Consider the following 26,091-nt stretch of genomic DNA (forward strand, 5'->3'; position numbering starts at 1 on the left):
ATAATGAAAGATTTTGTGTTGTGTGTAACGAATCGAAAATTGCAGGGGAATTCCATTATATGTTAGAATGCGGTGTTTTGTCAAACATTAGAAAAGAATACATACACAGTAGGTATTACACAAGACCTAATGTTATTAAATTTCATGAAATTATGTAACCAGTAAGGTTAAAACACTTAGAAAAATCTGTATGTTTATCTAAGTTAGTCTATCCTCCTTAATATATTTTGTAAATACTTTTTCAATACATGTATAATGTATATTTGTACATACTCTGACCTTATTCTTACTCAAATGTATGTTTATTTAATGCATCTCATGTACCATGTATAATGTGGTTTGAGTGAATAAAATGAACTTGCACTTGAACAGTTTATTTATTAAGATTCATACAACTGCACTACACTTACGAGGAAATGGTCAGCATTACAATTTGTAAAAATATCATAGACAAGAAAACCCCTGAAAATGTAAATATACTGATTATGAAATTGACTGCGCCTGGATTTCATATCTAAGGTCATAGGATACCCGAGATTCTGTACACATCAAATGTAGAAGGAGTTTGATGTGTTTACATGGAATTTCCTATCATTGATCAAACAACAGCTAAGGTAAATCGGTCATTAACACGTGAAAAATGCCTATAAAAAGACGTTTTGTAGGATTTCAATTTTTGCATAACTTGTTTGCATTACATTTTCAAGTAAAAATTTGTGAATAATGCACAAACAGGGATACTTTTGTGGTAAATATGAATTTTTAGCGACATACAAACATTTATTACAATTTAAAACGATATTCTTTTGCGATATCCCATATTTCTAATACTGTAAACGTATTATATTTGGCGTGTACGATATTTGGCGGAAATCGTTTTTTCAACAAGTTAGCGTAGATTTGATTTATTGCATTCTTGAATTACTTTAAGCATCTAGATTTACGGATGTCATTTAGCGATGTACTTGATTTAGCGGAAGCTGCGTTCCGCCAAAGTCGCTAAATAGAATACACAGCCAAATGTAATACATTTACAGTAACTCGCCCACAAAGAAAAAAATTTTCACCAGCATATAATATTCCGTGCAATTCCTGTTTCTGATAATCAATATTATGTACACGAATTATATATTTCGTAGATTATTTCTGATAAACAATGATATATACATATAAACAATATTCTGTATATAAATGATAATATGTACAAATCCCTAATACATGTGTATATTAAAACAATGAACACATTTGGTAATCAATAAAACATGCAATGGGTATAAAATCTTTCCAAGATTTGCGGTAAAAAATTCGATTAGTCAACAGGAAAGTTCAAAACTTTTTTTATATGAAAAAATATCCGATTGGTGACCCCCACCGTTTCCGAGCTTGTTGGGTTTTTGTTTTTTTTTTTTTTGTTTTTTTTTTTTTTTGGTTGTTTTTTGTTTCTGTTTTTTTTTTTTTTTTTTGTTTTTTTTTTTTTTGGTTTTTTTTTTTTTTTTGGTTTTTGTAAAAGTTCTGTGTGAATAATCTTACGTCAACATTTTACGCAAAATGAAACAATCTCTCACCACAAATGGACCGTGTAGCGTGTGTCAGCGTGGCAAGTATTCCATCGTCATCGAAAGCAAGTTTTTTTACTTGCCTAGATGGTCGAGCGGTCTAACGCGCTGGTTATATGCTGGTTACATGCTGCTAGGAGATTTGGTTCCACATGTCGTGAGTTCAATCTCGGGTAGGTACGGAAGTGGGTATCCAAATAAAGTGAAACTGCTTTATACCCATATATATATATATATATATATATATATATATATATATACAATGTATGCTATATACGAAAATAGAATTTCATAAATCTCTGCATATTGCTGGGGCCCTGTCCAGTCTTGAAATTTCCTTTGTCTCGCTTTCAGTTTCGGCTTAAGAACAACCTCACCTCCACTATACTGAATAATGAAGCATATAAAGATCGGCATTTTCTCTTCACGTGGAGCTTTTCCAATATTCACAACTTTCTGCCCTCGTCATGATGTGTCTTTTTGTACATCTCTTGTGTATTTTAATATAAAGTTAAAAACATTATAATCGGATATTGTTGGACACGCAAAATAATTATTTTGTAATACCAGAATTTCATTTATGATTTCGATCTCTTATAAATAGATGCGGCGAATCAGAAGAATCCGTATACCAACTGATATACCTTGAATTATATACCTCTCACACAATAGAAAAAATACAAAGAATTAAACCAAGTATAAAAATCAATTTACATGTAAGTCATTCATGATGTTAAAGAAATACTAATGTCATTTTTGGTGTCTAAAACTTTTGTTGTAAAATTTTGATTTACTATTTCAATGACAACAAAAATTAGGTTTATAGATTTTGTCATTAATAGTTGTGCTAGAAAACCTATTCAGAGAATCTGAATGAAGTAAAATTACATTATTGTCTTCCCATACACAAATTTATTACTATATAATATGTATATTCAATAGAACCGAAATTTTTATTTTGATAAAATCTCAAACTTAGTTTTAATTTTATCAATAACTATGGCTAAAGTTACATACAGAATTATCATGATATAAATATTGCTACATTTTTACAACAAAATATTTTGTTTTTAGATCTTACAATTTTCGTTAGAATAGACCAACTGCAGCAAAATTGAAACTTCGTATGTTCATGTATGTACTTAATTCGATAACCACAGACCACATTACAGATTCCTCATTAAAAATTGGATCCCATAAAATGCGTCATAAATTTTGTAAAAATCACTCAAATGTAATGAAAATTAAACTTGACCTGTAAACGTATAATTTAGTAAATCACATAAAAAAATTTCAGCTTCCAAAATCAAAGCATGGTGAAAATGTCCGGAAAACCAAATTGGAAGAAGTTCATTCAGCCATGAAACCGAGTCTCACAACTTTTGAATTAATAGGTCAACGATAAAAAGATGATAACTTAGTGTACGTCTGATCAATAGATAACCATGCATGTATATCAAATATCAGATTCCTAAGTTAAAGCAGAACGGAAAAAAGTTCAGAAAAATATATTCTGCAAAAAGCGTCTTAATTCTCATAAAAATCACGCAACTGTTCTACATCATGTATACAATTTTTTCCCCTTCTTTTGACCGTCTCTTCAACAAGTAGAGGATCTTTGTGTTCTTAGCTGTCTTATGACATGCATTAAATGCAGATTTAGTGACTGATAGTTGGATATGTCAGTATACTGGCTGCAGTAGCTCAGTGGCAGAACGTTCGCTTTGTAAGGAGGAGGGGGGGGGTAATTAATTCGAGACCCTCTCATGGCATGCACGTTTCAAACTTTCAACATTAGTGGTAATTGCTTCTTCGCCAAACGCTCGATATTGATAGGTGAGAATCACGGGTCTATCGGATATGACCTTAAAAACGGAGGTCCCGTATCGCAGCAGGCGTTGGCATGTTAAAACAAAACCCACTGTTACGACCCTAAGCGCTAAGCATAGGTCTAGATTTGTAGTACGTCACTTAGAGCTGATGACGTCTCAATATGAGTAAACAATTCTTGAGTAGACAACTAAGACAAGCAAACTCTCCAATATTAAAACGTTTACATCGCACTTCAGACTGGGAGTTGAACATTCTCATATGACGCGAAAATCAGATGCATATCTAAAAGGTAGCAATAATTTTTTTTCTGGTTCAATATGAATACCAGAATCCTGTCGACTAATCCAAACAAATGTTTATCCACAAATCAAACCAGCTGTACGTTCGATGCTTCGCTAACAAACTCTACATATCCACCATAGGTAAAATATGAAATGATACTTATAGTCAAAGCATGTGGCAGGAACTGACACACATCTCAAATATACCCAAACAGAAATCATAAAATGACGACAGATTTTCTGCGCTTTGTTTACAAAATGTTAGAATGATGACCTTCAAAGCAGATGGTAACATTGAGATAGGGGACTAACACTGAAAGTTAGCAACTCTGGCCGCCAATGCTGATTGTGTCTTCATCCTGAATGAGACCAACTTCATCCAAGACATCGTCTTCCTCTTCTGCGTCCAGGTGCTCGTCTTCTTCCACTTCAACCAGGAACTCTTCCTTCTCCGAACATCTAGTAATATTGTGAAAGCAGATTGGTGTCTCCCTCCGACGGTTCTTGGAGGTAGGGTACGAGCTCATGTTCTCCTCGATCAGGGATAACGAATCTTCCGATGCTGTCTTCTGCCTCGTATTTCTTTGGTTCAAGACCATCATTTCTTCTGATAGCAAACTTCCATCATAACAAGACATCGCTTCAGGGGATAGAAATTTTTTCGCGCCATCTACGCATGGATTGGTTGATGTTTTTCTAAGACCATTTGGTTCGTCAATGTGCTTAAAGATTGCTGCATTTGCAAAATTGAACCGTGGAAACGAGGCAGCTGTTTTGTTTTGATGAACCATGGGTGCATCTAAGTGACATTCTGTTATGGTAACTGCGGCCATACTGACGTATTCCTCTTGGATATTCTCATCATATGGAACAAACTCAGTCTCGTTCTCGTAGTCACTTTGGATTCCAGAATCCATTCGACTGTATTGTGCCTTGAATGCGTGCAAATTCCCCTGTGTATCGGTAATACTGCATACATTGGAGGACCAGCTTTCTCGACCCTTTACCGTGGTGTTATTGCGCAGAAAGTCTAGAAATAAATCCAATTCGCTGTCTATGATAAACCTTTTCCAATACTGAATTCGGGGGTGGATGCTACTTTTTGCAGTTTGTGATTCGATCACCACAATTTGCCTCTGAAACTGCAACAAAGTCACATAAGGTAGCTTCTTGTTTTTCAACAGGCGGCGTTCAAAATTTGAAAACGACCCCGGAGTCATCCAGATCACGAATATCGTCAGCTCGGAATTTTTATCAACGAATTGTTCTCTTTTCTTGAACAGTTTGGACTCCACACTGATGTGTAGTCTGTTCCTGATGGAGGCCACAAGGCCCTGTGCGCGTTCTAAGTGCTTGGTGTCGTGGATGATTGTGACAGAGGGACCTGCTGTTGTAAAAATAAATATTCGTGTTACCATCGCAAATGCTACCCGGAAGTAAGAGTCGAAGCAAAAATTCGTTTCTACAAACTTTTCAACTAAGTTTAACATTTCTTTGAAAATCACACTTGTAATACGTACGACATTGGTTTCGTGACACTGACGCTGAACCTATAAAAATAAATGGATGTAAGTCAGACATTTACGACCGAACAATTCTTAAAAAGCAGGGCTTAAAAGTCTTTCTCAAAACAAAACAAAAAAACCTTACTTACCTCCTCTTTTGAATTGGACTACAGCAAAGATAGAAACCACGGCACCGAAAGCGATCCCAAGCACTGACAAAACACTAACGGAGACTTCCCATTCATTCCCACTCCCCTGGGATCCACCAATGTCCTCATCGAAGATCCCATCCGTCCTACTGTTGTCCATGGGCAAACTGGAATGTTCGCTAGTGTCCAAAACTCCCATGACATTTGGCGTCTTAATATTTGGATCAGTCGAATTTTCTTGAGCTATGCATTAAAACAACGGTACAAAAAACTTGAATGCAAATACTTTAACCTCAATTAGAAAATAAGTACAGATCAGTCTGTGTTGAAAATAAATCTTCCTGGGTTCTTTATATTTCGTGGGAATTGTGTTTCACACTTTGTTTCGTGAAAGATAAAAACAGATTTCGCTCCTTCATCAGAAACACGTCGAAAATTATATTCCCATAAAATGAACAATTGTATAAAGACCCAAATATGTATCGTTTTAATATCCTTGTATAAAATGCTAGTGCAAGGTGAAGATAACGAACAGTGATCAATCTCATAACTCCTACAAGCAATACAAAATAGATAGTTGGGCAAACACGGACCCCTGGACACACCAGAGGTGGGATCAGGTGCCTAGTCTATCCTATCGATAAAGTTCAACAACAGACATTGGTTATTTATATATTCTAAACGTCTTCGTGAACTTTTCACTCTTATGGAGAAGTCACCATTGCCGGTGAAGGGTTGTAAATTTTAGACCTATGTTCGGTGTTTAAGGCATTTGAGCAGGGAGGGATTATCATTGTGTCACACCAGCTGTGACACAGGACCTTGGCTTTTGTGTTCTCATCCGAAGAATGTGACATTGAGTCGCCTCTAACGACAAGCAAGGGACCGGTAGCGGTGGTTCAGTGGTAGAGCGTTCGCTTCGTAACCGGGAGGTCTAGAGTTCAAACCCCGCTCGTGTCATGACCCTATCAAACCTTAGGTGTTAAAACAGGTAGTGATTGTTCCTTCGCCAAACAGTCGGCATTTAAAAGTGGGAATCACGGATCGTTTTCGATATGACCTTACAAACGGAGATCCTGTGTCGCTATAGGCTTAATAAAGGACTCTCACTGCTACGGCGCTGAGCGATAAGCATCAGTCTAAATCTGTGGTACTTCATATACAGTTATTGACGCCTCAATATGAGTGAAAATTTCGCAATGGGACGTAAAACATAATCACTTAACCACTAGCAAGGGATACTGAGAACCTATTCTCACTCAGATCCTCACGGGACGCAACTGCAAATGAACAATAAATCCGCATTCAAGCGATCAAACTAAGCAGCCCTGCCACAATTTTGCATTCTACTTTCTCCTAATTTATTTGTTACTGCAAATTATCATTACTGTCGTTGTTCAGTCTGTGGTTGTCTTGTATTTGGTATCCAGACAAAGCATACTTCCTGTTAGCTTCCACCTATGCATGTATGAAAGGTGAAAATAAGGAACAGTGATCAATCTCAGAACTCCTACAAATAACACAAAATAGAGAGTCGGGCAACACGGACTCCTGGATATACAAGAGGTTGGATAAGGTGCCTAGGAGAAGTAAGTATCACCTGTCGACCGGTCACACCCCCACAAGCCCTATACTTTGACGAAGTAAACTGAATTTGACTTCGGATAATTCAGTTTACTAAGAACGGCCTAACAATCGGTATGAAACACGTGAGGCAGCATTTGACCCAATGATAAGTTGTTTTGGCAAAGTAGATCGTTATAACGACTATAGAATTTGCGAAATGCTGACTTTAAACGAGACTGTTGGAACCCCTGCACCATCAACTTGCTTGTACGTGTCCAGCATGAACTTGATTTTTATTATCATTATTTTCATTATCATTATTGATTGATTGAATATTGTTTAACGTCCCTTTCGAGAATATTTCACTCATATGTACCGTCACACTGCCGAGGAGGGCTACAAAATTTAGGCCTATGCTCGGCACGGGACCTCGATTTTTGCGGTCTCATCCAAAAGGACCGCCCCATATAGTCGCCTCTTACGACTGAGGATATATTCTAACCCGGATCCCCACGGGACTTATTATCATTACGTTTGACAGTACTCTTACTTCTCTTGTGTGTGATATTGAATGTTTCTGTCTCTGTGGATGTGCAAGGAAAACAGTCTCCATTACGTTTACATCGACACCTCCTGTTGTCTTCACTAAGATCATCAAAGGGTTTCACCTTCAAGAATTAAGTAAAACACAAACATCCCTTATTATGATGTATTAAACCCTGAGCTCAGGCATTCATCACTTGTTATGGTAGTAAATTTTTCGTTGGGATATGTTATTTATCACAGTGATGCACTTCATTTTTTTTCCTTTACAGGTTTTTGGATTTTTGTTTTAAGATATACGAACGTTTATCCTGTACTCGCCTGGCTTCACATCTTTGAACTTTACATTAATCTTGAAAGAAGATGCAAACAAACATAAGTTTTCCATGCTGGAAAGACAAATGAGTTGAAAGAAATCAGGGTATTTTGTTCAGTTTGATATACTAACATAGTATAATAACATACATACACCTTAATAGGATCATTTACCACAGAACAACTAAAGCTGGTGACAGTTTCCATATTTTTTATTATAGATTTTCAATTGTACGAGTTTCAGCATTTTTTAATTTCTGATGTCGCCAAATTTTATTTCAAAACGGAATTCACTCACCCAAGGTGAACGAGAAAACTCCATCATGGCATGGGTTGTCGTGCGATCACTTATACCATTTATTCTGGAAGTGACATTTCTGAGCTGAATATCATAGTATCGGATCCCAAAACTCTCTGGAGCTGGTTGAAACTGGACGTTAAGTAACTGATGATTTTCGTGCTTTTTATAGAATATTTTGGTGTTCCACAGAGAGGAGTTTTCAGCCGGGTATACTTTAATGAAATTAAAGACGAATTTCATATTCTATGTAATACATCGGCTAGTGACCTTTATGGTAACATTAGAAAAATTGCCCATTCCATAGGTAAATCATTTCAAATGGTCTTCTTGAAACAGTGAAAATAACAATCAGTGAACAATCTCATAAACTTTACCAAGAATTGTATTCCAATACTCTTTCCAGATATGGCAAAAGGAAGCATTCACAAACTGCGAAAACACTACACGTGAAGCATAGCATTTATCTTAGTCATAAGGGAACAAGTTACAAAGGAACTCAATGCAATCATCATTTAAGTTCTATAGTGAATGAAACATTGATATAAAACACTTACAGCTTTTTTCTCCTGCCTGGATCAAATCCCTGGCGGGGCGTGAAGAGGATGATTTTGGAAGTGACCAAACAGTAATGTTGGTGTACATATTCAACTTCAATGGAAAGGAAAATCCAGTCTAGGGAAAATGAACAATGGATATCATTCATATAAATATATAAGCACTAAGTTCCAACAACAGCCAATACCTAAAACAATTATTAAAAGCACTAAAATGACGAACAATACGACCAACCAGACTTTCATTTTCGGGACGACCGGTCCCTTCGTCAGGACAAACGAGAAGTTTTACCTAATATTGCTAATAGTGACAGGGAATAATAAAACAACAAAAAATACACTTAGCACTAAAAACTATTCTAAATCTACAAATGATTTACACTGCAAACTACATGGTGTTGGTTTTTGACTTGCTAATCAGTGCAAAGCGAATTAGAACACGTCCAAAGGGCTGATCCACATATATCCATGTATATACACCGAGTCTTACCCTCGCTTGCTTCCCGTCTGACGGAGTGACTTTGTGTTTGGATGTCACCAGCAAATACCGCCAGCCTTTAACGGAATCCAGCCCCACCTCGAAAGCATGTCCTCCAGAAATCTGATCTGTAAAGAATTAAAACGTTTAACAAATCTGCAAATCATCCAATGTTCAATATTGGGGATATGAATTGAGAAGGTCAGCATTAAAGTAACTTACATTATATCTTAATTGACAAGGAATGGTATTTTCCTGCGTTTACTAACATTAAATGGTGTAAAATATGGATTGCATGGTACTTGAAAATAAGAAGACTACGGGAAGCCTCTAAACTTCCGTTGACATGTCATTTCATACTTTATTTATAGAAGGGTAAAATATTCATATACGAACTCGTTCTGACCTTAACCTGAGGAATTGAAAATGTTAGGTTGCTACAACTTCGCAGTGAATAGGGAAATCCAGTAGGGATGCATAATTCTATAAAATTCATAAGATAGATGAGATCAACTTTTGAATTTTCTTTCTATCAGCTTATTCCATCCCAATTCCTTATATAATGCACGTCATGGAGACCCCTTATTCCAGTATACATTCTTGCAGTAGATATTTGAATGCAAGTCGAAGATAACGAACGATGATCAATCTCATAATTCCTATAAGCAATACAAAATAGATAGTTGGGCAAACACGGGCCCCTGGATATACCAGAGGTGGGATCAGGTGCCTAGGAGGAGTAAACATCCCCTGTTGACCGGTCACATCCGCCGTGAACCCTATATCCTTATCAGGTAAACGGAGTTATCCGCAGTCAAAATCAATGTGCCAAGAACGGCTTAACAATAGGTATGAATGCAAGGTGAAAAAAATCAGACAGCATTTGACCCAATGATAGGTTGTATTGACGAACTAGATCGTTATAACGACCATAGAATTTGCAAAATGCTGACTTCAATCCTGTACCATCAACTTGTTTGTCCTGGATAGTAGTTGAGGTTGACTTTCAGTAAAATTTACCAAACTCCAATACTGGTCGAATGAATGAAAACAAAATTCTGATCAAAGTTTCACGATCTTAATTTACTTAAGGTATTTAAACGATTACAAGACTTTTCGTGTATATTTCAATATGCGTTTTTCAACATGTGTCACACTGAAAAAGTAAACCAGGGTGTTTATCGTAGCTATGTTAAGGCTTTCCGGGGCTTTGAATTACGTTAAAAACATACATTGCATTGCGAGGTCGATTTTGTTTAAAACTTGTAATTTTTATACTTAAGTACAAACAATTTATATAGAGGGTTATCTCGGCTATATATTAACGTATTTGTTATGATATCACATGACTTCGTTGATCACGTGACGGCCATTTATAAATACCTACAGGTCAGCTAGTTAAACAATCATTTCATTTGTTTGTTTCATAAATAAACTCACAGCTGCCTTGTGTAACCGTAATGTGCTTGAAAAAACTGGTAGTATTACTTGCATACATAATACATGTATTTCATGAAAGAGTTCACCTTACCGACACACTTACCGACACATTTGAGGTAATCTGTATTCATACAAAGCAATCACACATATTCCCAAGAAAGATTCGGATAGAGAACAAACTCCTCTTACGATATCCGTAAAAGATCTCAAATGAATCCTCATAAATTGTCTGTGCTAGACTCATCATAAATTCTACCTCTAAACACTGGTATAAAAGAGAGTACATTTCAAAAGTATATTTTTCAAAAGCAGTTTGAACACACTGGATTTCAATCAAGGGTAATTAAACTAATTATTTTAAAATATTCAGACATATAAGATTTTAAATTTCATTTCTGACATCTGGGCTTGACTATTGGGTCAGTGATATGGGTGATAAATCATTCATATTCCCTTCTTCTGAAATTAAGATTTATCGGAGAGGGGGTGGTGGTGTTAGAATCAACAGTCCATTTCTTTGCTCATAGTTAATGTTTCCCCCAGATCACTAGTTAATGAGTTTTCTGCAGTTATATCTCATTCCCAACAGTAACAAACTGTGATGTGTCATCTGTATTACATTATTTACCCCATCATTAGATATATCATTGATATATGACAAAAACAAAAAGGGTACCAATATAGAACCTTCTGGAACTCCAGAATTTCAATTACTACTAACAGAATTAAAACCACCGAGGACTACTTTCTGCATTCTTTCAGACAAGTAATTTTCAATCCAAAGAAATTTCATGTCTTAACTCATATTAACTCATATTACAACCCATTATACCATACCCTATCGAATGCTATAGATACGTCACATAAAGCAAATCAAACATTTTACCTTTGTCTAAATTTGAAATGACTGTATCATATAAGTAAGTGCAATATTGATTTGTAGTTGACTTGAGTCACTTGCCTGGAATTTATATAATATCTTGTTATGTAAAACTTATATGGTACCAATTTTGATGCACCAGATGCGCATTTCGACAAATAATGTCTCTTCAGTGATGCTCAACCGAAATGTTTGAAATCCGAAATAACTATGAAGTTTTAGAGCTAAATATAGCGAAAAACAGCGTGCCAAAAATGTGGAGTCAAATTCGTCCAAGGATAAGAGCTATACATGAGGGAGATAATCCTTAATTTTGAAATGAATTTCTCATGCGATTATGCAGATATTTTTCAAGTTATTTACATACTACAGATATGTACATACAATTATCAATATCCTGTGGGCTGCATTGAAGGGTTTAGCTGATGGTCTGCGTGTTCTATAGGCAATATTTCTAAATTTTTCTGGGAGTGCAATCTTATCCGCTCTACAAGGTTTATTCATAATTTGAAGCTGATAGATTACTTCTTGGTCAGTCCTTGTAGAGTCTTTGTATCACGTGGTGGACCTAGTCCTTGAGAGGGTACATCTAGCTGATCGTGTTGTCTTGATACATGTGTAAACAATTGATCAAATGCATCGGCATTATCAAACGGAGAAAAAAAAAAGTGTTTTCTCTATTAGTCTCAGGCTGGTGGTTTATGTTTTTTAATCTTAGCCATTCATTATACAATCATCCACTGTTTGCTTGGAAGTATTTTTATCTGTTCTAATATTTATTTACAGTAATCATATTTTATTTATGCGTAGTTAGTGGCATCCAGCAGATAATACTCATATTTCAATCAGATGTAGACGTTGTTTTCTATTATCCTTAATTGTGTCAGTGATGAGACTTATCCGATGTACAGTGATATCTCTATACACCGTCATCCGATTTATAGTGTTACCTCTATACACCGTCATCCGATTTACAGTGCTACCTCTATACACCGTCATCCGATTTACAGTGTTACCTCTATACACCGTCATCCGATTTACAGTGTTACCTCTATACACCGTCATCCGATTTACAGTTAAAACCATGGACTGTCAGTGACAGAATTATAAGTTACATATTACATGCACATCCAGAGGTAATCATATATTACATCAAGACATAATCATATTATATTGCATGTAGATCCAGATGTAATTATATCTTACATGTACATTCAGACATTATAAAATTATTGCTGTTTTTGAGGTCAATACGATGATTTAGACACCTGAGGAGTATAATATTCACCGAGCCCGAAGGTGGCTACATCATCGTATTGACCTCAAAAACAGAATTAATTGTTTTATTATATGATAAAATGATTAAAAAACCCTTCGATATTGTTAATGTGACGACCGGAAAACAAACCTGCCGAAATCTTAACCGATCCCAGTGAGAAACGCGGAATTTCATTGGACGGCAAAAATAAGTATAATCGATCGCGTCAAATTGGAAGTTCCCGACCTATTTTTGGTCCTATATGGAAAAAATAATTCCTTATGTTCATCTGAAAGGTCATGCGCAGGTAAACATAACGTAGTATGATTTCTACATTGTTGGATCTCAGCCAATCAGAGAGCTAGGAATTATTCAATCATATAATAAAATTCTATATTACATGTTACATCAAGACATAATCATTTTATATTACATGTAGATCCAGATGTAATTGTATATTGCATGTACATCCAGACTTATTGACGTGTTGCATTCAGACTTAATTACCTGTGTCCAGTTGCAGTGGTCGGGGTAAGCATGAACACAAAAGTCAGTAAAGTTTAACTGACAGTTAAATTCAAGTTAACACTATATAAATGTTCAAGTTACAAACCAGTTAACTGTCAGTTAAATTTATCTAACCTTCATGCAACTGGGTCGTGTTTTATTCTGATTAAATTACATGCAACATACTAGCTGCAATAATGTAGCCCTATCCATTTTTTTTTTAATTCTGACGTTTTCGGGATAGGGCTACAATTCAAAAGGATCTCCGTAATGGTGCAAAATAATTTTATGAATAACCGATAATAAACTCTCTGCATTAGTCCCAAATGTTGTTTACACCAAAATGAGTACCAACTTTGTGCTCGGGCATGTCTAATAAAGGTGTTTTTCATTAAATATAATGTACAACATGCAAAATTCTTCGTCGGCTCCGCCATGCTTGTTGTCGCGAGATCTCGTAGGTGGATCTAATGAAAAACCTAAACATTGGCAATCAGCGCGAAAATGTAGTTACTCGAGCCACTTCGACAAAGAAAGGAAAATCATATTGTTGCAGAAAGAATTTACACTCTGCTGTTCGTTTTTTAACTTGATATTAAATTCAAACCTTTTCAATACCGACGAAATAGCGTTTGCCTCCATACTTGTCCATTGATGTAAATACTACCTTATATGGCATATGCAAATGACTTGACAATCGGAAGTTTATACTTCAGTACATCAAACATGGCGCACAAATATGAATCGAGAAATTGTTGAAAACGGTAGAATAGAGCCTCACAAATCTTAAGTTGCAGGTTGTAAATTTATATATTGACTAAGAAACATAGAATATCATTTTATTTACGTAAAGAAAGTCAGGAAATGTTTAGAATGAGCGCACCTTTGAGCGTACATAGTGTATGAAAAGGGTGCTATATAAATATGGCATTATTAAATGTTGCGGTAGTGAATCACTCCCGCAGTTGCACCATTACGGAGATCCTAAGGAGTTGTAGCCCTCTCTCTAAAAAAAATCAGAGAGGGCTACATTATTGCAGCTAGCAACATACTGACTCAATTACCGGTTACTGGGTAACGTCATCAATAAAAGCACCAACCCTTATATAGTGACTCAATTTATCAGTGATTTAAGTTCTTAGTACAGTACAGTACCTGGATAAATGGTGATGTTCACATCAGAAAACGGTCCTCTGGGGCCGCGGTTCCTGTCAGTGGTCACTATGGTCAGGTTCGGAGTTCCCAGACCAACGCCATTACGTCTGTACAACGAAGGGTGCCGATCCTCAATGGATTTTTTTGTACAATCTACAAGAAATTATCCCACAGTTACTGTAGAGATCGGAGAAATGCCGCGTCAATTATTCTCCGATATATACCCACTAATCCATAAATTACCAAAACAGCGATACACATTAAACTTTCACCTGAAAAAAAAAATATTTGGGTGGAAGCTATAATATTTATTGAGACTATAAGACTTCGTGTATAGCCGTATAACAGCTGCTGAATGTAGATTTATTGTATAGCTTCTCCGCCACCTTGTCTGTCGTTTATACACATTGTATTTTGCTTATATACAACAATAGAATCGATAACTGACGTTAGAAAATTAATCAATGCATTCATAAATGATTAAATGATATTTGACCTTTAAAAAAGCAAGAGGCACATGGGCCACATTGCTTACCTGAGTCACCTTGGCCCATATTTAACAACTTCCCCATATATTCGCATGTAAAGCTTTTGATCCCTATTGTGGCCCAAACTTTCCCTCTGGGGTCATGATCTGAACAAACTTGAATCTGCATTATGTAAGGAAGCTTTCATGTAAATGTAAGCTTTTCTGGACCAGTGGTTCTTGAGAAGATTTTCCCTATATATTCACATGTAAAACTTTGATCCCCAATTGTGGCCCTGATCTACCACCGGAGCTCATGGTTTAAAAAACTTGAATCTGTACTGTGTCAGGAAGTTTTCATGTAAATTTCAGCTTTTCTGGTTAGTGGCTCTTGAGAAGAAGACTTTTTAATGACCCGATCATATGTTTCATTTTTGTGAATATCTTCCTTTTTAAGGATTCTTTTTGCCAAGTTTGGTTGAAATTGGCCCAGTGGTTCTGGAGAAAACGTCGAAAATGTAAAAAAAATAAATAAATAAATAAATAAAAAACCAACAACAACAACAAAACAGATAGACGTACGGACTTCATGCGACCAGAATAGCTCACTTGAGCTTTCAGTTCTGGTGAGCTAAAATCAATCGCCAGAGATTGATAAACTTGATTACAAACAAACATGGCGTCCCTCTACCACGTGTGTTGTTGGACTGTATGTTCAGAGTAGATCAGCCAATTACACTGCGTTTTCTACTAAATAAAGTAAATTTGAAAGTTTTCAATTTCAAAATATTGTTGCACATATCCTCCACTATTCATCCACATTAAATTTCTTTGGTGTAGCATTCCTCCTTAACCCCCAGCGTAAATAATCACTTTTACAGTCACTGCGCTCCCCCTACCAATAGCCCCATCAACATACTAACGGTATGACTTAGACGTCCGTATTGACGACAGCATTGTATGGAAAAGCTTGGAAGCGGAGTTGTTTTCAAACGTTTTTAGGCCAATCAGATTAGAATGTTTTACGTATTGATTACAACAGATCTCTACATCAGCACAATACTGGAATCATTAGAATTCGTGGTGGCTCAATTTTCTTGGAATTCGTGGGTAACCCCACCCACGAATTTACATCCTCGACGAATAAAGACAAAGGAAGCATTCCAGAGTTTTCTTCATTACAAATATATAAATCCACGAAATTACGTCCCCACAAACCCGTAAAACTTCAACAATCCACGAAAATTGGTCCCCACGAATTTAAATGATTCTACAGTACATAAGTGGTTAGCAAACAAAGAAATATAGAGAACTTTAAAATTCTAGTGTTGCATGTAATTGGTAATTAATTTCTAACCATTACCTGCTGAATAATATGTGGCTAGGCAGCTCTCGCCCGACTGAAAGACAAAAATATATCATATGTAAATTAGTATTTGTCACAGCACATTAACTTCTGAATAAGTACTTAATCGAATTTTAATCAATTGCACAATAGTTTGATTTTATTAGAGATAAGGCTTATTATCGTAGTAACTGTACCATTTTGATGCTCAAAATTAAGCACCTGGGAATAATTTCTGTTACTGTAGAATCATTTAAATTCATGGGGGCCAATTTTAGTGGATTGCTGAATTTTTACGGGTTTGTGGGGACGTAATTTCGTGGACTTGTATATTTGTAAAAAAGATAACTCTGAGAGTTAAATAGTTGTCTTTATTCGTTGAGGATGTAAATTCGTGGGTGTGGGGTACCCACGAATTCCACGAAAATTGAGTCACAACGAATTCTGTTTCCATTTTTCAACGAAAAGAATATTGTTGATAATAGAACAATGTTAGGCAGTTTTTGTCACGCCCTTATCCCCCCCCCCCCCCCCCCCCCCCCCCATGGTGCAGGGGTCCTGATTTATCAATTACGCCCCAGTTGTCCAAAAAATGCTTCATACCGAATTTGAAAAGAATTGGAATGGTAGTTAAGTGTTCAATTATTAGCGCACGACGGACATCACACGACGGACGACGGCGGACGCAGACCAATAGCAACAGGTCACCTGTGTGACCTTGTAAAAATAAAATTGAATTGTGCATTTTTTTTTCTCTTCTGCTTATAGTGGTACGTAGTTAGAAATAAACGAACAAACTTTTCAAGCATAAAAGGAAGCAGACTGTATATTAATATTGATCTAAAGGGGCTTTAGCTGTCATTTAGTCACCAAAACATGAATTCAATGAAAATTGCTCTATATTATATATTTCAGCACTAACACCAGTATTGGATTTTTTTAACCTCAAAGCAGACACATGAATATGTAATTTTGGTGGTTTAATAATCATTGTCATGCAAGACAATAATTCTTCTTTATATATTTCTTTTGTAGTAATTAGGGTTGTACGGACCGTGGATATCGGCCTGGATAGCTCAGTGGTTAGAGCACCTGGCTAGTAATGCAGGGGTCCCAGGTTCGATTCCCGGTTCAGCTTAAGATTTTCTCCTCTCTCCTGTATATACGTCACACACACACACACACACACACACATACACGCAAACATATATATGTATATACTATATATACTTCACTTTACACTAAAAGCATTTATCTAATGTAGTTTTCTTCGGTTTCTTTAAGGACTTGTTTTTGTAAAAAAAAAAATATTTTTTAATTAGTCATTAGTATACATCCCTATGTCATTGAGAAATTTTGAGAGAGAGAAAAAAAGGTTGACATCACTTTTACAGCTAATATCTCTTTAAACATGAAAATGAAGCATGCCGTACATTGAATTAAAACATTAATGTGAAAACAAAATTTAACATTCTGACAACGTTCAAAGTTAGATTGAATTTCGCATTATTGTGAAGTAACGAGTATAAGATTATCAAAACATTATCCTTTCCATTTTTCAACGAAACGAAACGTAAACAAGATCACGAGAATCTGAGCACACGTCAAGCATTTTATACCGAACATTCTGACACAAATTGATGTCTTTAAGAAGGAATAGGATGCCGGAGAAATTCGATATGGCTAAGAAAATAGAGGATATGGAGGCTTCTATGGGCAATGTCTGCTGTCCTAGTGCGATTGACAGGTCATCACTTTATTCATTACGTTAAGCTACCCAGCTAGGCAATACAGTTTAAAAGCAATATACAAATATAGCTGATGTTCATATTGTCATTCATGTTTGAAAAGGAAGCCAGCCATTACCGGACGATGTAGTATACCGCCTTAACCACTTTAACTTCCGTAACCAATAGAAAAGCGGCGTGAGGAGGATGTGCGGAGTAACGTTTTCTGACAACACTTCATAGTGGAGGGGTACCGGGAGGTAAAGGGTCCGAAAAACAGATCACGGAAATATGTTTTAAATACTTCAGAAAAATCTACTGACGAGCCCGCAGGGCGAAAGCGTTATAGATAAAAGTTTGAGTATTGGATTTTATTTTTTGACTTTATTCTACCCCGATACCAAGAAAAAAGAATTTATTGAATATATATATATATATATATATATATATATATATATATATATATATATATGCCTCCATATAATATATATATATATATATATATATATATATATATATATATATATATATATATATTCAAATTTACAATTAACCCATGATTAGTTAATTTGTAATTTTCAATCACGTCTTCAAATTTCATAAAAAATTGTTTTCATTTCGTTTATTTATCTATTTGCTACGTCTGAAATCAGGTCCGAATTGAAAATATGCTCAGAGAACATATTTAATTTTCCGATCAAAGGCTCTCAAGAGACAACATGCGTATACATGTAAACAAAGAAGTGATTACATAACACACGGTTAGATAGTGTCGCTATTGTAAATTGCATATTTTGCAGAAAATAAATTTCGGAGTTATGTTTAGAATAGATGACTCTTCAGAATACAATAAGTAAATTTATGAGTTTTTGTTCATCATTAAGTGTAGTAAAACTCTGTCCTGTTTTCTATAACATCCAAAAAAATGATAATAAAATAAAATTTAAAAAAAACAACAAAACCCCACATAAACAAAACAAACAACAACAACAAAATACAAACAAACAAAAAATAAATAGATAAAAATATGATTTTTTGTTGTTGGTCAAATGGATTTTTTTCAAAGCATTGAAAACTAAATTTTAAAAACCCCGAAGGATCAATGGAGAATGTCAATTTCGATGTACTTATAACTGTATATTTAGCTACATTTTCTTAACGATTCTGTTAAGTGATTGATAACTAAAAGTAAAACAAAATATTTTGTGTATGTAGGAAATGATTATTTTCTGTGAAATTAAGGAAGAACGAGAAACGCTTAGTAGACATTTTCGGAGTAACACAGGCAATAAACATAGGTCAATATTAAAAACTCCCAATACAATATAATATTAATCATCGATCAATACCGGGCAATAGATATTTATATTGCAGCAGAATCAACAGAACTTCTGAATGCAATTATGTTATAGAATTTCGTTTTTATCGTTTGTAAGCAAAATGTCCTTGAAAAAGCTTGAAATTGACAACTAAAGTACTTAAGAAATCCTCACATATCATCTCATAACAGAAACCCGTCTCAAGAGGTGGTCTGACGTCACAGGAGACTCTCTCTCTCTCTCTCTTTTCATACCTATTAACATTACGTAAGGCCGATGTTACAAGATAGCGAAAAAGGAAGTTATTCGAAGTATGTGGAAATCAGAGAGCGACCTTCCAACCATCAAAGGCGTTCTGACACGGACTTCACGAGTGAACGTAAGCGCTTCGAATTCTTGTGTGAATATTTGTTGGTTCGCATTGTGTTTTTCATTAAACAGCGATGGACCGATGTCCGGTAATCTGCGAAAGTATATATATATGACTTATCGCGTTGGTAACCAGCAAAAACAAGTGGTTTTATGGTCGGGAAAAGATCTATTTTCTAGTTCCCATGTGTACACACATAAATATTATTGACTTTGAATCCACGTTTTGTTTAATTTACTTCAACATTGTTTCTAAAAAAAAAAGATGTATCAGAAAAAAAGACAATTTAGCAACGATCCTAGACACCTTATTCTACATGATGATATTTTCATACGTTAAAAAAAATAAAATAAAAAATAAATATTTATTCGGTATACATACAAACATACATACATACATAAATACCAAGGATAACCCATGAAAGCTCGAAAGCTTATTTCCAATGGGGTCCTTTGATGCACGGATGTTTGCGTTAGGGGATACGTTTATTTAATGAAGTATCTAATACCTTTAAAAAGTGGCTATTTTATCTCATACTTACAAGATTATTCAAGGAGGAATAACACACCTGAGAAAGCTGATATGGATGGAAAACGAAGGGTACGTAAAATAATACTTTGAAAACTTTTCTTAATTAGAAATGTAGTTTTAATAGAAAATAATCTAAAGGAAAAAAATTAATCTCCTTCTAGATTGCCGTCTGAAGTATCCAGCCAGGTAATTCGATTGTTGTTGATATTTAATTATCTATTTATTCCGACATTATGACGATAGATTATTCCCCCTTAACAAGTTATTTGATATTTGTATCTTATATATTTACCGGTAAATAGATCATAATTCCATGACTAAAGGTTACTCGTTTTTTAATTCAATTTTATTTTTTATTAGAACCTTTAAAACAATATTTCAAGAAGTGGGAAATTTCATTAGTTAATCAGCAATTGAGTAGTGACGTATTTTTTATTTATATCATTACATCTTACTAATGATGGTCCTCGCAACTTTTCTAATATCAGTCGCTAGCAGTTATCAATATTGTCACATGTAGTTCCTAGTACTTGTCGGCAGCGCTGGACTAACGGAACCAGCCCGTGACTACTTGTATATACAATTATTTCAGTACTTACCGGGATCTCAACACATGGTTTCTGCTTTTGTTTACAGTTTTTCTGGTTTTGTCCCACACTGCTACTAATCCAAACAGCTATTAGAAAAGCGCGTGTGAGAATTTTCATTTCGTCGCACGTGCATCGAGTAATGAAAACAACGCATAATATGGGTCGAATTGTCAACTAGGCAGGTTTAAATAATCTGAAATCCGGAGTGCAGCCATTTTCTTTTTATCAACAAAAGAATCGTTCAGTGAAAAGGAAGAGAGCTGAAGATACGGTGAATGGTAAAACAATTCAATCCGATCTTTCAACGGAAAAGGCCGATCTATCACAGGAAATTCAGGAGACGGACGGAGGAAGACACTTTCAAATTATCATAGTAACTGTGAAGGCTTCAACTACAAATTTAAATAGCCACGTTGGTTTACCATTTTGACCCAATTTGATAGCAAAAAGTTGTGGGGTAAAGAGCCCTAAAGCAAAAAAAAACAAACCAACAAATAAATATATATGAAGATTTAAAAAAAACATCCCAAAAGTAAGGAAATAATATTAGAAAAACAAACAATTTTTGTGAAATATGTTCAAAGAAATAAGGGTGGGGTGGTAGTAACCCGTTTTAGATCCTCCCCTGTGTCACATTTGATGGGCAAACTACTGTACTTTCCTCAGTTTTAACCTTGTATAAAAGAATTGGATGTATATAATTTTATTCCTAACTTGCTTCCATACAGGTAAAGTTAATGATGTTCACCAGGTCTAAATTTAGATACCTATGTATATATTCACTTGAAATACCAGTTGCGAGTTAGTTTGGGCGTAGCAGGCAAGGCGTGCACAGACATAGTTGGCACCCGGTGTTTTGTACTGTATATTGAAAACTTCACTTAATTTCCCTTATAAACCAGATTGTCGTCGCTTCACTTCTGATGTAAGTTTATCTTTATTCAATATATTTAGTAAATACCATAATGCATTACAAATAGCTTTGCCATTTTCTCTTATCCTGTAGATTTCTAGTAAAAGTAATCTCAAGTTTGCATATTGTACATGTAATATTGTTTCACACGTCATAATGTACCAGTAGTGAGTATATTATATCAAAGTAATGAGTAAATATGGGTAAAACTTTATGCTCATAGAGTAGTAGTAAAGTTACCTCTGCGGAACATTTTGTATGTGTAGTACAATGTACAGTATATATATATATATATATATATATATATATATATATATATATATACGTTGTATAGCAATATATGCGATGTATACAGAAGTAGTGGTAATATGTAAAACCACAGTATTAACGTTATAGTGGATTTATCAAATCTACAGTATGAAGTTTACGTACATAGTAAACTGTTGTGTAACGATACAGTATGTATTCTTGAAATGACATTTATATTATAGGTCCAAGATACAAGTATACCAAAGGGCATCATTTCGATACAGGAAACATTGTCATACGTTTCTATACAGCTCTGCCCACCAAAGTTTGGAGAAACAAGAACTACATTGTACGCAACTGGTTCACAAGGACCTGGGGATATCGAAGCAGAAACGAACTTTGGTTTCATTTATTTCGGTGAACTGTTATGACAGATGTAATATGTATATATGTAAAAAGTGAAGAAACAATATAGTGTAAAGTACTGTGAAGTTTGCCATTTCTTTTATATTTATTTGAACAAGAACCTGGACAATCTGTGACACCCTGTTCGACGTGATGATATCAAAGCAGAGAAGAAATGCAATGTACCGTATGTTTTTATTTCTCTCAAGTTTCTTTATTCACTCATCCCGTGGGGATCCGGGTTAGAATAAGTCCTCAGTACCCCCTTGCTTGTCGTAAGAGGCGACTATAAATCCTTCGGATGAGACCGCAAAATCCGAGGTCCAGTGTCACAGCAGGTGTGGCACGATAAAGATCCCTCCCTGTTCAAAGGCCATAATCGCCGAGTATAGGCCTAAATTTGTCAGCCCTCCACTGGCAGTGGTGACGTCTCCATATGAGTGAAATATTCTTGAGAGGGGCGTAAAACAATATTCAATCAATCATTCAATCTTTATTCACTCAAACCAATAAAACGTGGTACACGAGGTCTCAAGTACATGTGATATATTCCAATGGGAAAAGAGATACAGGGAAGAGAGACACAAACATAATCATGTTCACATAAGGAGAGAAAAGAAGGAAGCGAGAGAAAAAAATCAAAATAGATTAAATATGTGCAGTGTATGTATGAGTTATGGAGGACAGACTAAATCGTATATTTTTGTTATAAACAAACGTTAAGGTTTCTCAATTTTTTAACACTTGTAGTTGACATTATTTCAGAAAATTTAACCACATTTGGATTTGTACAATACCCTGAATGTTAAAATTGTTTTCTTTATGCCACACATTGATTTGCATTCTAAAATAAAATGAAACTCGTCTGCAATTTGACCTGAATTATAAAATGTACTGAATCTTTGATTCAAAGGACTATTTGCCCAAACAAATGTTTCTCAATTTTTTTAACACTTGTAGTTGACATTATTTCAGAAAATTTAACCACATTTGGATTTGTACATTACCTTGAATGTAAAAATTGTTTTCTTATGCCACACATTGATTTGCATTCTAAAATAAAATGAAACTCGTCTGCAATTTGACCTGAATTATAAAATGTACTGAATCTTTGATTCAAAGGACTATTTGCCCAAACAAATGTTTCTCAATTTTTTTAACACTTGTAGTTGACATTATTTCAGAAAATTTAACCACATTTGGATTTGTACATTACCTTGAATGTAAAAATTGTTTTCTTATGCCACACATTGATTTGCATTCTAAAATAAAATGAAACTCATCTGCAATTTAACCTGAATTACAAAGTGTACAAAATCTTTGATTCAAAGGAATATTTGCCCATTTGCCTGCCTCTACTGGGAGCCAATGATCTCTGAATAAAATGAACGCAATACGCAACTTCCGAGATATTAGCTCTTCTGTGATAGAGGTACGTTCAGTGTTCTGTTGAACGCTTGGATGGGTGCAAGATATATACATATACTATAGACTAGCTATGTAAACACCGATAAAAGTAATGAAAGTGTAAATTTTGTTTATATCAGTCGTTGGTATACATTAAGCTGACCGTATCAAGAATAACATATCATTGAATTAGGCCATTAAATTAAATATGAAATTATTTTTTATTTCCTCTTCTGCACGAGTAATATTTTAACCAAAGAAATATGGTGTTCATCGATTTTTGTTTGAGCTATTTTATTATCAAATACCCATAAACTTACAAATATTGTGTGTCCCTGCAGTTTGGGTGGCTGCATGGTGTCTGATAATCGGCATTTAGGCAATATATCGAGGCAGCGATAAGCATTTGTACCCACCGCGTGTGGACGATAATATGTTTTCTGTCTCACTGTGTGTAAGAGTTCCACAAAGGGAAAGAACTATTGAGCAACTTGGAAATTGCGTATTAAGGTGCCTCGTTACACTAGCATTATATTGAATGGCTTGTTTCAAAGCACCTTGTATGAAACATGAAACATGATTTCAACATCGAAAGAGTAATACGCGCTCTTAATCATTTTATATGATTTCTTGTGATATTTTGCGGAATGATAGTGGTTCTTGAGAAAAAGATTTTTCCTATATATTTGTATGTAGAATTTTGATCCCCTATTGTGGCCCTATCATACCCCCAGGGGCCATGATTTGAACAAACTTGAATTTGCATTGTGTCGGAAGCTTCTTCCATGTAAATCTCAGTTTTTCTGGCTCAGTGGTTCTTGAGAAAACGTTTTTTCCTACATGTATATATTTGCATGTAAAATTTTGATCCCCTATTGTGGCCCCATCCAACCCCCGTGGGCCATAATTTTAACAAACCTGAATCTGTATTATATCAGGAAACTTTCATGTAAATCTCAGCTTTTCTGGTTCAGTGGTTCTTGAGGAGATTTTTCCTATATATTTGTATGTAAAACTTTGATTCCCTATTGTGGCCCCATCCAACCCCCGGGGGGCATTATTTGAACAAACCTGAATCTGTACTATATAAGGAAGCCTTCATGTAAATTTCAGCTTTTCTGGCCCATTGGTTCTTGAGAAGAATATTTTTAATGCCCATATTCTATTTTACGTTTTCTTGGTTATCTCCCCTTGGAAGGTGGTCTGACCCTTTAATTTAACAAATTATACTTCTCTTTACCTAAGGATGCTTTGCGCTAACTTTGGTTGAAATTGGCCCAGTGGTTTTGAGAAGAAGTAAAAAATGTTAAAAGTTTACAGACGGACGGACGCCGGACTACGGGTGATCAGAAAAAGCTCACTTGACCTTTCAGCTCAGGTGAGCTAAAAACTATTAATTTTCATCTAATATTATACAGTTTAATTTAATCAATAATCAAAGCAAATGAATATGTTGGGTTTTTTTTTTAATCTGTTGGACATACATAAACAGAGGTATATGTCAACATAAGAAATTCTCACATTTTTTTTAACAGCTGAATAAAAATACACAAAAATGGTTAAAATGACATATTTTAATAGTTTTAAAATAAATTGCTACTTCATAAATAAATGTAAATGACTTGTGAATATACGGGAAATCATTGCATACTAGACAAGCAATACAGAGAATACTAGCAGGAGTTGTCACCATCACATGTGTTTGACAAGAACATAATTTATTGCATATATACATGTATATATAATGTAAAACTTATACGGTATCAATTTTGATGCACCAGATGCGCATTTCGACAAATAATGTCTCTTCAGTGATGCTCAACCGAAATGTTTGAAATCCGAAATAACTATGAAGTTTTAGATCTAAATATAGCCAAAAACAGCGTGCCAAACAAGTGGAGCCAAATTCGTCCAAGGATAAGAGCTATGCATGAGGGAGATAATCCTTAATTTTGAAATGAATTTCTAAATTTTATAACAGCAATTAAATATACATCCGTATTTTCAAGCTAGTAACGAAGTACTTAGCTACTGGGCAGTAGAGACCCTATACAAAGGGTTCGAACGCAAGTTCTAACAACAAATTTATATCACTTGTTACACAACATATGCATAGACAAAATAAAAATAAATACCATTGTCATACATGAAACATGGCGTAAATACCTTACTATTACATGATTCTGCTCGTATTCAATATAGACTTGTTAACAGCAGTGAACATTTTGTTGTTAATTTCATACCCCAAGTAAAATCCGTGTATCAATAAAAGACAATTCTTCTATTTGAAAGAGTTTGTTGACTATAACATTTCCTACCATTGGAAATATTTTACAAAGAGAATATTATATATGCACCTTCTCCCATACCATAGACTTTTATAGAAAATATTACTTTTTTCAGCATTAATAAATTCACCAATTATTTTTTATCTGGTAAATAAAATTC

The 26,091-nt window shown here is 35.0% G+C and overlaps 1 protein-coding gene across 1 annotated transcript; it reads right to left on the reverse strand.

The window, feature by feature from the left end:
* Positions 1-358: 358 nt before the first annotated feature.
* LOC125661524 (uncharacterized) lies at positions 359-21,005 on the reverse strand. The gene is made up of 11 exons (XM_048893562.2): positions 20,679-21,005; positions 16,151-16,187; positions 14,322-14,474; positions 9,094-9,209; positions 8,604-8,721; positions 8,047-8,261; positions 7,738-7,785; positions 7,441-7,558; positions 5,325-5,567; positions 5,191-5,220; positions 359-5,057 (listed from the first exon to the last, which is right to left on the reverse strand). The coding sequence occupies exons 1-11, from the start codon at positions 20,784-20,786 to the stop codon at positions 3,991-3,993; spliced, it is 2,253 nt and encodes a 750-aa protein (XP_048749519.2). The 5' UTR covers positions 20,787-21,005; the 3' UTR covers positions 359-3,990.
* Positions 21,006-26,091: the final 5,086 nt, after the last annotated feature.

Source organism: Ostrea edulis, chromosome 8, assembly GCF_947568905.1.
Source record: "Ostrea edulis chromosome 8, xbOstEdul1.1, whole genome shotgun sequence".
In the NCBI taxonomy this organism is placed as follows: domain Eukaryota; kingdom Metazoa; phylum Mollusca; class Bivalvia; order Ostreida; family Ostreidae; genus Ostrea; species Ostrea edulis.